This window comes from Ornithodoros turicata, unplaced genomic scaffold, assembly GCF_037126465.1.
Source record: "Ornithodoros turicata isolate Travis unplaced genomic scaffold, ASM3712646v1 ctg00000980.1, whole genome shotgun sequence".
NCBI lineage: Eukaryota > Metazoa > Arthropoda > Arachnida > Ixodida > Argasidae > Ornithodoros > Ornithodoros turicata.
In genome coordinates this window covers 190,907-207,594 of record NW_026999434.1, presented here as the reverse complement: position 1 = coordinate 207,594, position 16,688 = coordinate 190,907, and the positions used below count along the sequence as shown (strand labels likewise).

The following is a 16,688-nucleotide window of genomic DNA, read 5'->3' as shown; positions in this document are numbered from 1 at the left end:
CCGGAAATGAAAACGGTTTCAATGATTGAAGGCGATTACCATCACTGCAGAACGTATCCGTCTCTCACCTGCAAAGACAGATAATTAATTAATTTCTATTGTCCTCACCGGATTATCCAAAACGCAGTAATTTGCCATAGGGAAACAATGCGTTGTGCGCAGACAGCAGGTATGAAGTGTGCTTGAATGGAGCCACCTGTTGCTCTTGTTAATTGGCTCGGTGGCTCACCGATAACAGTGATTTTGCAATGGCTTTCCTCAGGTGCGAACGTCGATTTCCCCGCTGGTGTCTGAGCGTATGGCTGCTGGGCATTACCTTGCTGTTGACCTGGGCCCAGCAAACCAAGTGTCTCGATCGTGAGTTGCTTATTTTGATATTAAGTACCATCACTCTAAGAAAAAAGGTAGGCATCACCACACCATTTTGAGATATATTTGGTAGTTCCGTTTTGTGTTGGGATCCGGCATATCCCTAATCTGGAGATCATGGATGTTTTGACGTCCTGAAATGCCGGGATTTTAGTAATCCCGAGCGAAATCGAAAATAATCCCGAGCGGCACTTGTGACGACTGCCGGCAAATCTACCTGGCTTCTTAGTTAAGCAGAACGCAAAACAACAACAACAAAAAAATGCCTCCTCAGGTCTCGCAGAATACTAAAACACAATGGACTGTAATGGGGATGTGGCAACAAGTCTCAGCAAAGTTACTGTATGGCGCGTGTCATTAGATGTGCGGTATGCGGGCGTGCATAGTCTTGTAGGAGGAGGACACCTTTGGGGATGAGGCGCGGCCGCTTTTGCTTCAGCGCTTTATGCGCATCCCTGAAAACCTGACAGTAATATGCATTATTGATGGTGGTACCACTGGCCAGAAAATCAACATGAACTACGCCAGCCTCGTCCCAGAAAACCGTGGCCACGACCTTACCCGCAGACGGGGTGCTCATTCGGAACTTCTTGGGAGCTGGCGAGCCCGGATGTTTCCGCTGTTTAGATGCGCGTTTAGACTCACGAGTGAAATGGTGCACCCACGTTTCAGGGCGCGTGATGATCCGATCAAGGAACGGCTGTCCGTCAGTGTCCTTTCCAGTCTTCTCTGCCGGTCAAACACGGAGAGCTGCCTCGGGACCCAACGGGCACTAACTTTCCGAAACGGGAGGTGTTCATGAATGATACTGTTCAACGTTCCCACTGAAACGTCCGTCTTTCCAGCCAGTTCGGGACATGTTATTCTTCGGTCCTTGAGGATCAGGCGCTCCACAAGTTGGATGTTCTCAGGATCTCTGACACTGGGCTCTGAGCCGCCCCAGCCGGGATCGTCCTGCACTGATGTACGGCCGTCTTGGAACCGTTTGCACCACTTAAACGCTTTACTGCAGCTAAATGTATCGGGGCCATACTGAGCCAGAATTCCTCTGCGAATTTCAGATGACTTGACGCCTTCATACACGAGAAACTTCATGACAATTCGCCCTTCGATGTGCGCGCTCACCTCGTTGTCGGCCATCTTGACCAGCACGTGTCTTCTGCTTTGCACAAACTTTGGACCATCATGTGTGTGAACACGGAGGACTATCGCGTGTGAAAATGACGAAGTAGCGCGAGCCATTTGTGCACTCAGGAGACAAAGTCCCGCTTTGATTTGAACACCACTCGGATATCACGTTTTCAGAAAAACATCATATATATATATATACAGTGAACCCTCGTTATTATGACCACGGTCGTTCCCGAAAATTTTAGTCATAATGCGGAATTGTCATATTAACGGGGGGAATTTGCAGAGGTTTGACTGCATTGTTCCCCAGCAGTATGGTCGTAAAACGCGTATGTCAGATTATCGGGGGTCATATTGACGAGGGTTCACTGTATATATATATATATATATATATATATATCCAGCCCGACAAAATAGTATTGCGATCACAAGAGTAATATCCGTGGCTTCTGTGCAATCCTTCGTTGCACGTCTACAACTGGAGAGCGACGTACGCGTCAGTACACCGTTCAAAGCGAGAATACTTCCGAGGCGTTTGCTGTAGGGCGTTTCTCGGACGTATCGCTAATTCCCTGTCACGGAAAAGTCTGTTTGATCTGTCGTGTCCCCACACTAGCGAAGTGTGTTGCCACCAGCTCACCAGCGCGGAGTTCAGCGTTGCGTGAAAGAGACAGGCAACGCCTGACTGCTGCTTGCACAAGGCTCTGCCGAATGAGCCAGGAAGAAGCACGACTCTTGCTTTAATCCAACTTCATGATACACGGCCTGATACAAACCTTCGAATATGCTGTATACACTCTTAAAAAAAGGGTGTACTTTAACTCCTATTTTTGCCACATATATAACACCCTTTTGGAGAGTACAATTACTCCCAAAAGGGTGTTTCCTCACTTCCTCAAGAGAGTACCATAACACCTTTCTCCCTACTGGAGAGTAATATTACTCTCTGGCAGGGAGAAGGTGTTATGCTACTCCCTTGAGGGAGTGAGGAGACACCCTTTTGAGAGTAATTGTACTCTCCAAAAGGGTGTTATATATGTGGCAAGGAAAGGAGTTAAAATACACCCTTTTTTAAGAGTGTAGGTAATTCAACAAGAGTGATTATCAATCACTGCCGAACGTTTTTGTCGTACCGCAGCGATGGTACAGCAGCAGATATTCCTCCGCTCGGTCGGCATGGCAAACGCGTCCCCTTACAATCCGATTCATATGTCGATGTCCAGGTCAGTTTTCACGTACCGGTGGCGTAACCGAAGATATTTCTGAAGTAACAACTCCATGGAACCGCACACCGTCGGGGAGAACTGGGGTGTCCGTGTACAACGCACAGTGAGATTCGCGTTGCATTACTCGTTCTTGCCATAGTGCCAGCGGTCCCAAAACATCAAGGCTGTTGACGGCCTTTGAATCCTTCATTTCGGACATTAGGTCACCGAAGAGCGTCAAGTGTCTCTGAAGCGATAGCAGACAGTAGCAGACGCCAGGCCTCAGTGGCGTTGCTCACCGGAGGTGGCCGACGCCACCTCGATCATGCGGCCCCATATCCAAAGAGGAGAGCCCCTGCTACACACATAACATGCTGACGCCCGTCCCGCGACGCTCGTCACGTGTCTATCCTGAACGAGTTGAGGGTGTTTCGCGAGCTACTGTAGTCTACGGTTGTACTAATTGTGGAAAAACATTTCGTAACGCACAAAAACAAAGTTCTGTACTAGACCTTTGCCTGGAGAGTCTGCCACAAAAGTCAGGGCAAACATAAGACAGTATATTGACAGTGGTAGGATTCGAACCCACAACCTCCTAATCTTCCGCACGACATCGGCTACCACCAACGGGCCGACGCCGTTGTCCACACTCACTGTCTGCAGAGCGCGTCTCACGTGACGCCGTCGACGTCGTCTGGCGACACGAACCCCGTGGAGTTAACGGGCTGAGTGCAGGCAGTGTGCTGTGGATCATTCGCGCCACAACTCGCGTTTTTCGCCAATCGACGCTGCACATCGGAAAACTCTGGACTAGCCGATCCAGGTACACACGGCGGACCCCGCGCTCACTTGCGGAGAAGTTGGTGATTTTCGCATGGGTCGCTGAGTTACAGCCATATTTTGCTGTTGACATCATGGATGAAGGCAACAGCGCAGACAACGACCATCAGCAAACAAAACCAAATGACTTTTTTTTCTTTGCCACAATTGTCCCCTCTGCGCGCCGATAGTTTGTATTACCGCGTTTTCTTCTTTCCACACATGGAATACCGCCCACTTTGGCGCATCCTCGGAAGAGATGGATTGAGCGACTCAAAATAAGCAAACCTGTTATACCAGCAATGCTTGTGTGTGAGTGGCAGAGATCTTGGAGCGGCACTGCCTATACATATATGATGAACGTTCTTTCTTCTTTTTTTTTCTCCACCACACACAGCTCATGTAAGACGACGTCAGCAAGGGAAGCAAAACCTTGTCTAGGCAAAAGAGAACAAGTTTGTTTCAAACTTGAGTAGCCATTAACTATAAGAAAGCGCAAGGGATAGCGCGAAAACGTATACCAAGTCAGCCTTGTAACTGTGCATTTAAATCAGCGCGTCACATCACTTGGGAAATAGTGTAGAAAAAATGCGACGTTTCCTTAAGGACACACGGGTGCCACAGCATCATCCTGTAAATTATGAACCACATTCGTACACGTGCTATACGCTTAGAAGATCTTATCTGTATGACAGCATCAAAACAGGTGTCGTGTGCTCGCATGTCTCTGACATTCCCGAAGCGTAGGACACTCGCTGCCTGCTATTTCGGCCTCGTAACCGGTAAACGTGAAACTGAACTTCACGAAGTATGGTTGATCAAACACACCGGAACCCCGCAAGTAATACGCGACAACAATAGCCGTCGCATTGGATAAGCCGGTTACGCCTGCCAGAAGTATATGAGCATCATGTAATAATCGTTCGCCTTCAACGCATCGAGAATCATCATTGCAGTTCAGAAATCTCAAAATCAAAACCCAGCGAAAACCTTGATACGTCCGCTATGTTGAGGTGTAAATGCGTCAGAAGGGAGATGGAGACGCGGTGCTGAAAATAAGGAACGTATAAGCAGTGTGGGACCTGGGGGGGGGGGGGGAGGCGTGAATCTAGTTATTTCCACAGGAAAGGTCAGCCAGAAAGGACTGCTTGCTATTCCTAATAAACGATTCGTTAGAGCGTGGTCCTGCGGTAGTTAAAAGTAAGGCGACCGATAATGCAAGGCGTGTCTCCATTACACTCAGCCAGATATCCAGGAATGCGCGAATGCGTTTGCAGGTGACGCTCGTGTTTTTGCACCAGGCTCATGCCAACCTATGGTCGGGTTTGCACGGCAATCTTGTAGCGCAGGCACTGCCCTTCGTCTGCTGCAGTGCTATCGCACTTCGTACGCATTCGGTAGTGCGCAAAAGAGTGCAATTATTTAAAAAAAATGATTTCAGTCGATGCATTTTCAGGCTCTTCGGAAAGGAGAATTGTGTATCCGCTGTTCCTCGAAGGAAGGTCAGAGAGTGGTGCAAGGATATTGAAGCTCGACGATGATCTCACTTTACAGCTTGAACAAAGATCTGCTTTCGATGACAACCTACTCATCAGAACAGCGGGAGAAGATAACACCTTCGTCGAAAAGTTTGTATGTGTATTTTGTGGCTTTCCCCAGGAGCCTTCTTAGGGGTTAACTGTTGAGGGGAATGTTGATGCGGAGAGATAAATGAAGTGGTGTGTGAAGTCTGTGGTTCAAGAAAGATTATTTTATAAAGATCGGCTCAAAAGCAGGCGAGCTGGTGATAACAGATCTCCATGTCTGAGAAACCCTGAGACTTGGGGAAGAAGAGGAAAGGAACAGTTTCAACTGCTCCGTGTACGAAACACAGGGGTTGCTTGCTAGTGATATCACAAGAAGTGCATATCTCTACGGCTTCCCGTAAAACGATTTTCACTGTATCAGCCTCTCTGATCAGAACCCTGACCTCCTTCCAAAAGGTTTATCTTGTCAAACTTGTCGACCATGTTGAAGATTGCAACAACGACGAGTCCTTTTGGAAGGAGGCCAGGGTTTTTTGTAAAAGACGCTGACACAACGAAAAGAGTTTTACGGGAAGCCGTCGAGATATGCACTTCTGGGGATGCCATTAGCAACGGTTGTGTTTCGCACACAGAGTAGTTGAAGCTGTTCCTTTCCCCTTCTTCATCCTCCTTCCCCCTTTGATATATATATATTTGTGTGGGGTGATGAATAAATTTCAGCTATGTTTGAGACTTGTGTATGTGTCTTTCTCCCCAGTCACAGGGTTCCTTATGGAGATGCTTTTTAAAGACATTTAACGTTTATGAGAACATCAAAATAAAGTCGAAGAAGAACTTGTTGAAAGTATGTGGCGCGTAATGCATTTCAAAGTTGTTCCAGAGCGATCCGTATGCGAATTCTCGAGCTTCACTTAGCGAAACGTCTTAGAGAACAGGAAGGCATGGCATGATGTATGATGTAAAACTAGAGAACACAAAGGGACAGACAACGAACACGAAGGCGTGTTTTTTTTTGTTTGTTTTTTCAAGTTCTTTGCTCACCTTCGGAGTGCATTCGTTGGTGTATCGCGCAACAGGATTACACTCTCAGGTAGAAGAACAGCAGTAGGATAACTTGATTGACTGATTGTGTCGTAAAATGAGCAGGATAATTTGCTGAAGGACGTTAATAATATTTCGTGTTCTCATCGCTATTGAGTGTGTGTTGTGAAATGAATAAGTGTTTTAACTACTAATGGAGCGCTTGCCAGTCTTTATACGTAACAATGGCTAAATGCTGACTGGTCGACTTCGGCGATATCTATAGTTTTTGTTTGTGGGGATACAGCGAATGGGAACAGTCGGAAGCCATCCACTTTAACACTGCATGTGTCCAGTTTTTGCTATGAATGACAATATTTGTAGATCATAGACCAAGTCATACTGAAGAAATGAATAAGCATATAATGCGTCTGTGCATTAGGTGGATGCGTCGGAGTTCAACAGCAAGCTTTTCCAAGATCCACAGCGCATGGCTTCTGCAGTAGTGTCCGAAGAGGACGGACTGCGTGTGGTAAGTATTGTCATATTACTTCTTTTTTGCATTTTCTCTGCTCGCACATCTGTGGTGGCGGGAGTTCATGTAGCGCACCCTTTCCTGACGCCGCACAGTACGTCACGTCAAGGTGTTGCATTAATTCATCTAATGCGACTCAGTGCAGCTTTTACTCATGTTGCCGCGTTCGACAGCTTGACTTTTGAAGCGGTCGTCACATTGGTGACTTGCAAGATCTGGAATGACCTATCCTTCTCAATTGCTCCTAATACCAACTCTTCGTTACCAACACAAAGCTCCTTCTCCAGTGGTTCATCAGCTCTCCTTGGCACATGTCAACTCTACCCTATGCTATATACCTACCCTTGCTGTCGTCAAATCTTCACAGACGCATCTGTGATGCCTGACACGTCAGGCGCAGCCTTTTACGTCACAGATACGGACCACGAGCAAGTCTACATGTTGCCCTGTCCTGTGTCCTCTACTGATGCGGAACTGTATGCCACCCTCGCCGCCCTAGAATACATTGCTGGCCTGCGACCTGAGAAGCCCTGGGGTGTCCTCACTGACAGCAGGGCGCCCCTCCTTCTTTTGCTGTCTTTCCGCCCTGCCATCATGCGACATGACGTGCCCAGCATGATCATCCAAGTCTAAAATGGGCTCTCTGCAAATCGTCACGTTATTTCTCTGCAATGGATTCCCGGTCATGTGGGCCTATCTGGTAACTCACGCGCAAATGCGGCTGCACGGCGTGTTGCACAAGTTGTGACTCATGCCACTCATGGTACATCTGCGCCTTACTGTTTCTCCTTACCGTATGTCTATACGCCGCCGCTGCGCTGCTCATTCAGGGATGGGGCTACAACAATCACCTGCAATCAATCGGCCCCTCAGTGGATTTCTTTATTACGTGTCGCTGCACTCGCCACGAGGAATCGCTCCTTCACCGCCTCCGTCTAAACGTCGCCCGCACACCGCTGCATCTGTTCAAAATGGGTCAATCTAGCACTCCCCGCCGCACTAGCTGTAGCGTGGTGGCTGATACTCCCCACTGCATCCTACACTGCCGGCAACACCTTCTGCACCGTGACGCCCTCTGTCGGCCTCTGTGTCTACGTCACCATAAAACTGGATACGTTACTGGGTCCCTTTTTCAGCCAACCCAGTGGGTCGTCATCAATGTGCTCCTAAGCTTTCTCCACGCTTCGAACCCTGTCAACACATTGTGAATGTGTGACCGTGTGTGCGATTTTTCAGTTTATTTATTTATTTATTTATTTATGATTGTACCTCAAGTGCCCTCGCGGGGCGTTACATGAGGGGGGAACAAAGTCACACATAAACACACAAGAACATACAAAATGTGCATAAAACTTGCGGTACTGGCGGCAAGGTCAAAAACCAAACACAACAACCAGATCAGAAACCAAAGTATGTAGGCAACCTGCTACGAAATACAGCAGCGTGAGAGACTGAGACGAGAGTCTCGGGAAGGTCATTCCGAGCAGCAATGGTATGGGGAAAATAAGAATACAAAACATACGAATTGCGACACGTTTCATATCCTTTTCTCTGTAACATGTTGAAGCGAGGGGGTGTATAAGCATAGGTTATGTGATGACGTACTTTTGGCAGCAGCATCGAGGTGACCCCCATAATTTATTTTCCTTTTGCCTGGGGTGTGTTCTGCGAAAAAAGAAGAAATAATACGCACCTCCGAAAGAACGACGAGGTCAGGCGGCCTGCAACGCCTCTGCAGAGGCCTCTGTCCCACGCACCTAACAAAAAAAAAAAGAAAGAAAGAAAGAAAAAGGGGGAAAACAGCTTCCTATATTTGAAAGCTCGGCTCGGAGAGCGAGCGTAGGAAGTTGGCATAACGTGGCTTCGTCTACCCCCCTGACAGGAACCATCATGTAACAAGTAACTTAGACATAAGTAGCTTATGCAGCTATAAACAGTGCGTATGAGCTGAGAAGTAAGAAACACAAGGCGCGTTCTTTTTCAGGGAAAAGTGCTGTACAGGTGCTCCAGCAGTTCTTGAGACCACGCAATGTGTAGGCACTGTTCTGATCCACTGGCACTGACGCGACACCTCTGGCTCCTAAAATGAAAGCGGAAGTGGAGGCGGTGCAGACCCTGTCGTGTGCTACGGAGCTGAGCGTTAGCATGGCGGTGTTGTGGCCTGTTTCCTTCCTGTTTCATTCGGGTTTTGTTTGTACCAAGTGTTTGTACTAGCGATTCGTAAGCGGCCATTGGCAGACTCTCGTTCCTCATATTGTCCTCTTTTAACACCGCAAACGCTCTCAATAATGGCCGAGTAATTCGTCAGTCTAGCTTTCGTAGACTATATCAGTTTTACGACTCAGATGGAGATGGAGGGGTACGAAGGAGCCAGGTGACGAGCCTGCATATTTGTAGTTTACTTCTGCGTTCACCGTACAAACAGGAAGCATGACAGGTATATTTAAAACGAGGCACACATAAACCTTGCTTGATGTCACATGTGGATACTCCCCATCGTGGATGATAGGTTCGCCGTTATCCGACAATACGGGCCCATAAACGAAGTGCTCTCCGCTGTCATGTCGTCTGTTTCTTTGCACCCTTCAGTTGCACGACCGGAATACGTCGTGCAAGAAAACCGAAAAGTAGTGCAGAACTAGGTCAGCACTTCCCCAAAAAGGACGGGGACGCGCAGGTGCAGTGTGATTGCATGACGAAAAGAATGCCAGAGTGTTGCACTCCTTTCACTAGTTTGGAGGTGCCGATAAAAAGAATGCAGCTAAAGAAACGAGCAAGGACTTGTCCACGTTACGCGAGGGGACCGTGACGGCCATCGGCGGCTACTTTCTCCTGTAGCCTAATTGGATTGGATGGATTGGAAAAGAAAGAAAAATATGGAGAGCCTAATAAATTCGCTTCGCGTACTTATTGACTTTTTTGTCTCCGAGTGTTCTTGTAAACTTGGTTGCGAAGTGAGAATACACCCAACAGCGTAAATATTTTTCATGGTGGCTTCTGACAGACAGATGGACAAATAAAACAGGGTTTCGAGCCATGTTAGATGTCCCCTCAGCGCTCCTTTAATGATGTTTTGTTTTTTATTCCGTGTTAACGCTGCGAAGCATCATGACATTAACATGGGGTACATGACATTAACTTTACAAGGTGGCAAAAACCTAATAAGAACAAATGCCGTTGACCGCATGATTCTAGGTGGCGAAGTTTTTTTATTATAATTCAATGACACGTTTTCTGGGACACCCTGTATATTGCTTTTACCTGTATTCTGTTGTCATCACGGAGCAGCATGTAAACACACGTATAATATATTTGATTTCTTAGAATGGCATCATCGGAGACGACATGCTCATCCGCCCCCTGTTGGCGATGGAGCGAACTGCAGAAGGCCACGTTCCACATCTTCTCTACCGAGAAACCTTGAGGAAGGGAGCTGCACTACACGACTACGGTAAGCGGAAGAGTAAAAGCCTAAAGAAAAATAACATACTGTGGGTTTATTACAACCAATGGCGCCACTTTTATGTGTACGATGCACTATCTTGCAGACATCTGAATTGTCGGGCGTCCGAACCAGACTGTGTTCCTTCGTGGCGAAATTCATCGTATATGACGACATTGTCGAACGCGTGTGTAACAAAGTTGATAATTCGCCACACAGTGTATTCAGAAAAGGACGAGAACGAAACACTTTTGTTTTCACCTTTTGAAGTCAATTGCGGGGGGGGGGGGGATATAGGTTTATTGAAAAAAAAGAAAGAGGGGAAAGGTTAGCCTGGCTCCTGAAGCCGACTTGCTATTCCAGCTTACAAAAAAGGAAAAATAAAAAGAAGAAAAAGAAAGAAAAACGAAAGAAAAGAGGCGCAGTCACAGGCTCAGCGCGAGCCCTGTGTCAGTAAGGAAGCGTATAAGTTCCCTTCCGACGCGCCACTGAATGAGGCGTTGCCGGCGAGACCTCCCTCAGCCCTAGGGCGGCTGGCTGCTCCATCAGAGTGGCACGGGGTGCGGCGAACAGGCGACAGTGGAGGAGTAAGTGGGAAGTGTTGCCCTCGGTAGAGCAGGCTGCACATGTAGAGGTGTCAAGCGTGCTGACGTGGAAGAGCCGTGTTGGCCGTCGAGCCACGCTTAACCGCAGACGGTGGATAACAGACGCCTCCCTCCTCGTGATGTCAATTGCGGGGTACGCCAGTGGTATACTGCACGAGCAACAAATGGCACACAGTCAGCGAAACGCAGTGCACGAAGTAGTATGAGATATGTTTTGATGTACGGACTGATACGACGCAGGGTACGACAACGACTATACTAGTTCAACGCGTACGACACCTGTTATGCCGTGCACCCGTACCAGACAAAGTCTGCGTGCTACGTAACTGGGGGAAAGTACGGTCGGTATCGAAGACGTTAGTATTAGCGAGGGTTAGTATCACCACTACCGGGAGTCTACCGCGTCCTCCACACCAAATCAACAGGAAGGAACGGTTACTTAATGTATCAAGGGTACACTAAACCTGGATATTGTCTACGATATCTCGAGATGCGCTTTGAGGTACTGTGATGCAATGATCTCCAGGGGCACTATTTTCCTACATGCATTCAATTCTCGTCTGGTCTGCGCCCTAGCCATGAAGTCATGCAAACTAGTTAACGCTAGCCGTGAAGACATCTAGGCGTCCAGGAATGACGAGTAGTAGGTCCCGCTGGTCGCTAACGGCCGGTGATGACAAAGTGGCGGTCCAGTTGACGTTCCCATTTGGCCAGGACAGATGTTGAATAAAGGTACGGATCAGCAGGCATGATACCAAAGGCAAGACAGACGTTTATTAATGCTTTAGTTTGGTATAAAGAATTTGGAATTAAAGAGTTCATGAGATGTTAATGCGTCGACGCTGGCCGATGAACTCTCGTGGCCTCTCTCGCGCCCATCGCTTTTGTGGATGGGTGATGCCACGATGAAGACGCTGATTGGACAGCGGTGGTGATGACGATGCTGCTGCTGCTCACAGTATATATTGATATATGATAGATGGCGGACGAGGTTCCAAGTATGGCGGGCTAGAATGGCGGGTCTAGCCCGCCATAGTTCCAAGCCTCTCCAAGTCTCTTCGACATCTGCACCACTGATATACACATCGTATTCAATACTGACCCCACAGAGTCTCTCGGCACTCTGTTTTAAGTACTTTTCTAGACATATTCAGCAAGAACACTCTGAGTGCTGTCGTACGAGACTCTCTATTTAGGTGACCATGACGAAAATGTAGCTCCCACATATCACGCAGATGATTTTTGAAGCATGATACCCGAGCTTAGCTTCAATGCATGACCTTTTTTTTCGCCGGGCTCTTCGGAATATTTTTTTTTGTATTTTCTGCTCAATGTACGAGGCGATTTTTTCGTGATATTGTAGTATTTTTAGTGGCTTACAACTGTCAACACGTTAGCAAAGCACCATGTTCTTCTCGTTGCGTTGTCGGCATTTTGACTTCATCTCTGAATTCTTGCCTATGAGTGCAACGAGCGCGTTCAGTGGAACTTCATTTATCTCACTTCCATTGTTCTTGCTCATCTGCCTTATTCACATCAGCTGATTCGCACTCGACGCTCAGGCTGGTGCTCGTAGCATACTCGCCCAAGCATCAGAAAACAAAAAAGTCCGCGCCATTTTTTCAAGTAAAAAGTTTCGTCGCACCAAGTCCAGTGGATGCCCTATTGAAAATAATTCCTGAGGTCTTGAGGTATTATGGGCGGTCCGAGGTATCGAGGCTGCCTCAGAGCTTCAGACCAGCTTCTCGTGAGACTTAGAGTTAAGCGCCGTGTGGTGATCATATTACGGCAAGATACACCACGGACATAGAACTTAGAACATTACACACCGACTTGAAACCAACCATTATTCAGAACGATATCGTTCTTTTTTCTGATTTGCTGACAATGACAGAAGTACGCCCTCTATAGCAATTTCAATATACGGAACTTGCACCATAAAAGTGTACAACCAACGCTCCCATCATATCGGAAGCGAGTCTAAGACAAATAAAATTGTGAAACCTAATCTACTGTTTATTCCTACAGTTTTCATGCCCCGCTCAGAGGACCCTAGGTTAGAGGATCGCCAAATCAACAATGGTAAGCAGTATTTACAATACCTTCTGCAGTAAACCATCACTGCAAATCCCTCAAATCCAGAACTTAACATGTGACAAAGTTTGAACGCGAAAAAGAAAAGAAAGGAAGTCATGCGCGGACTTGAATTTCCTAATATGGGCAAGGCTGCCCAACGGGTAGAATTTCATCCCTCGGTAATCATGTGGGATATGCATGAACAATGGAACTGACATACTACTAAGTATCTGTGTCACATACTTCTTAAACATGTTACATCAATGTAACTCGATTACCCATCTAACCGCAGCGACCCTGTATAAGAATGTTATATCCCTGACGCACGGGATCTCTAGAACTCCTTTGATCTAAGGTCCCTCATGATTTGGAAGGCTCTTTAATGAAAATATTTCGTGCATGCAGGACAGGGCACCGTCGATCTCCGTTAAAGGAAAAGTTGTCCGTCGGACGACGTTGAAGTAAAGATGTCTCGCAGGAGCATTCGACTTCTAACAGCACCACTGCCAGCCCTTTCGTTCGAACTATTTCCAGAGGCATTCGTACTCTGCCGTGACATCTGGCAGCAGATCCTCGCCTACGAGGAGGAACAACCTAAAAACTCTCCTCATACACTCGCGTGGCGTTTCAGTTAAGGTGGCTGAATACCAGCTCTCTCTGTGTAGGGTGGAGTCACACTTTGAGCTCACTCACTCAACAGTCACTGGTGGAGTTTGAAGAAGAGAACGCTCCCAACTCGCCATTTTGAGGCCCTGGGTAAAAATGTGTGGAAGCTGTGTTCCGCTTTTGCTGACTTCTTCAGGCCTACTCTGCTATTGATTTACTCAGTTCCAAAATGTAGTGTATTGCCAAGTATATGAGGTACATCTTTGTCATTGTAGCGCGTGGGCTTCAGCATGACGGACGTCGCTGTAGACGGCGCGATTATCCTTACCATATACAGAGGGAGCTAGTTTTCAGGCACCCGAGTTTCGCTGACGTACCAGCGCCCTCTCCCACACCTCATTCTCACGTGTTCTCTGCAGCGCGACACGAAGAAGCCTGCAACAGGAAAGCGCGAAGTCGGGCACCAGGGGAACGCCCACATGTCCTCAATGTGACGTCATGCCTACGATGCTTCACGCACGAAATTTAAATTATGTCGACTTGATGAGGATCATAATAATTATACAGTTCGAGTTGGCGAAATGTGAAGTAGGTAAGGGAGGTGAAATGTCGTTCTAAGCGTTTCTTCATAGTAGGCTGCCGAAAATGTGGCGATAGCTCTTTAAAGTAAACAAGCAAACGAACAGCAGTAACGCATATTTGCGTGGAATAAATTGCAAAAGATGCGAGAAAATGCAACAACACACCCCATCCTGCACTAAGAAATCGGGTATAATGGCCTCCAGTTGACTCCCGACTACATACCTTCATTTAATTAAAAGTCGCTCCCAAATGTAAGCTGAGGAGACTTTTTCACGATTACTATGTGTCATAGAAGAACACATTTTTGCTTTAAGTAATCATACGAAGTCGGCAAGCGGCTCGCGCCGCGTTAGAGGCTGGGCCACTTAGGTAGGAAAGGAGATGGTTCGATAAGGGACGATACCCAAAAGGAGATTCTCCGTTATCGTGTGTCAGTGGCGGCGCCTTTCTGCCGAAATACATTTAGGGTTCCCGTACGTCAGAGAGGATTCCAAGAGCACCTTCAACACCTGTCCTGGATGACTGGTGAACGGGATCTTCAGAAATGAGCACATCTCGGGTGGTGATGTCTAGGGAGAATTGTACCGAGACAGTTTCAGTAACATTATTGTCTCGAGTTAGTGTCTCCTTTCTACCTCAATCTTCCATACACGGGGTATGTATCCGGAGGACCATGCACTGTGTGCTTGCGGCTACCCCGCAATGCTTTCGCGTTCCGAGTCAAGTGAGCATGCACCATCATGATCAACGCAGGGAAGGTGTACGCAGAGACGTTTTGTAATGCGAGTGTGTTTCCGCATATGAAAGTTGTTGAAGGCCATTTAGGCCAGGCTAGTGTCACTAAATAAGCTACGCTTCAGAGTAGCGACACTGAATTCCAAGAGCGAGCATGTGCCATCTTGTTTCCGCACCAAGCTACCCACGCGCACTGCGCACGTTAGAGCAAGTGCCATCTATCCTGCGTGAGTGAAATGTTTCTTTCTTTAGCAAGCAGCAGTCGATGACCTCGAGCTCACTTTGACATCCTTGGCACGCTCTGGTTGACAATACATGGATTATCGCAGAACAATGCTACACGCTTCTCTATAAGAGATCGGAACCGTTTTTTTTTCAGTCCGCTTCGGGTTCAGGAATATTGGTTCGGTTCGGGTTTAGCTCCGCTGAACCGAGATTATCAGCTTGAACCGGCTCAGGTGTATCGGTTCGGTTCGGGTTCTGTCCAGAAAGAAATAGCCCCCCCCCCTTCCCCTCGCACATAGACAGAAAAAAAAAATAGGTCAGCGGTCGGGACATTTACAGGGATCGGAACCGTTACTTTTTTGGTTCCGGTTTAATCCTAATTGTGCCACATGAAAGCGGGCTTACACCCCTTGTACACGGTTGAGAAAGGTGTGAGATAACTGTTTCAGGTGACAAAAAAAAAAAAAGAGAAAGGTCGTCCTGTACTACAAATATATTTCACCTCTGAACCGATTTCCGAACCGGTAACCGTATGATTTTTTTTTTGTTCAGTTCCAATTCGGTTGGGGTTCGCCAGAAAATAACGTATTTTCCGGTTTTCTGTTCGGGTTCAGTTCCGGTTCCAACCCCTGCCCTATCCCACGGGGAGTATTATCTTTGGTGCTGAAATGGGGATGTTACCGGTGTGGTGCGGGAACAAGATGGCGCTTCTGCTCTGCCTTAGACCTCAGTGTCGATACCCTGTAGCGAAGCTTATTTAGTGACGCTAGGCCAGGCCAGATAAAAAGCCTTTATGAACCACACAAAGAAGGAGAGACTCAACGTTTAGGCATGTTTAGGCATGCCTTCGTGGGCCTTTTCTCGTTTTTGTGCAGAGTGTTGAGGTCACACGAAAGTTCGTGTCACTCACAATATAAGCAACGATTACGGACATGGAACACGAATTCACCGTCCGTCTCTTGTGTACTGTACCCAGTCTTTAGTTTTCGTGCTCGCCGTTCTTGGAATTTTCGAAAGGTTCGCCGTCAGCAGTCTAACCTTCTACTCATGACTGAAAAAAAAAACATTTTTATTATAAATAATTAACTTCGCGGTCCTAATAATCGCGGATTCAGATAGCGGGACATTTGGGGGTAATATCTTCCAGGTAGGTTGCTCCTACATAACGACGCTGTTATGGATATCACATACTTCGTGGCATCTTATTTTCGCGGCAAAATACCATTGCGGAAAATTGCAGCTGAAACAGCTTTTGTTTCTGAGTGATTATAAATCAATGTGTCTGGAAGATGCAGTACACAAAGTGTAGGTGTTACCTTTGAAAAGGGTTGAGGATTGGGCTACTTGGTAATGAGTAACCTAAACTGAGAGCGCAGGATACACGGACAGGGAGGACTCTAACTTGCCTCTCCTAGTAAGCTTAGTTGGAAGTTAGCGTTCGTCCTGTCTGTCCGTTCTTTGTCCGTGTATATTGCGCTCTCAGTTCAGATCTCTGCTGGTGAAGATTATACGTTTCCACTTACTATATATATAAAAAAAAACGACTAACATTGTAGACGACCTCATCATCAGTGTTAGAATTCGTCTTCGAATGATGGCGAAGGCCTAACCATTCAGGTTTGCGTCTATCCAGAAAGACGGCAAAGAGCTGGATAGACGCTGGAAGCGACCTTGGAAGCTAGGAGCTGGAAGCGACCTTGGAGCAAATACTTGACGGGACTTGGATGTAAATTCCACGAATGGTTGCGTCATGCTACTCAAAACCGAAAATCAGTTCTATATTACCTCCGCGTCACGTACAGAAACCATATT

The 16,688-nt window shown here is 47.1% G+C and overlaps 1 protein-coding gene across 1 annotated transcript; it reads left to right on the top strand.

Annotated features, from left to right (window-relative positions):
- Positions 1-248: 248 nt before the first annotated feature.
- On the top strand, positions 249-13,476 carry LOC135376038 (uncharacterized). The gene is made up of 6 exons (XM_064608645.1): positions 249-357; positions 4,981-5,156; positions 6,513-6,602; positions 9,930-10,056; positions 12,681-12,734; positions 13,394-13,476. Exons 1-6 carry the CDS (start codon positions 249-251, stop codon positions 13,474-13,476), a joined length of 639 nt encoding a protein of 212 aa, XP_064464715.1.
- The last annotated feature ends 3,212 nt before the right edge of the window (positions 13,477-16,688 follow it).

Coding starts and splice junctions, on each gene's coding strand:
- LOC135376038 (XM_064608645.1), top strand. CDS start 249: ATGGCTTTCCTCAGGTGCGAACGTCGATTTCCCCGCTGGTGTCTGAGC. Junction 5,157..6,512: donor ACACCTTCGTCGAAAAGTTT/GTATGTGTATTT, acceptor TCTGTGCATTAG/GTGGATGCGTCGGAGTTCAA. Junction 12,735..13,393: donor GGATCGCCAAATCAACAATG/GTAAGCAGTATT, acceptor CTCTCTGTGTAG/GGTGGAGTCACACTTTGAGC.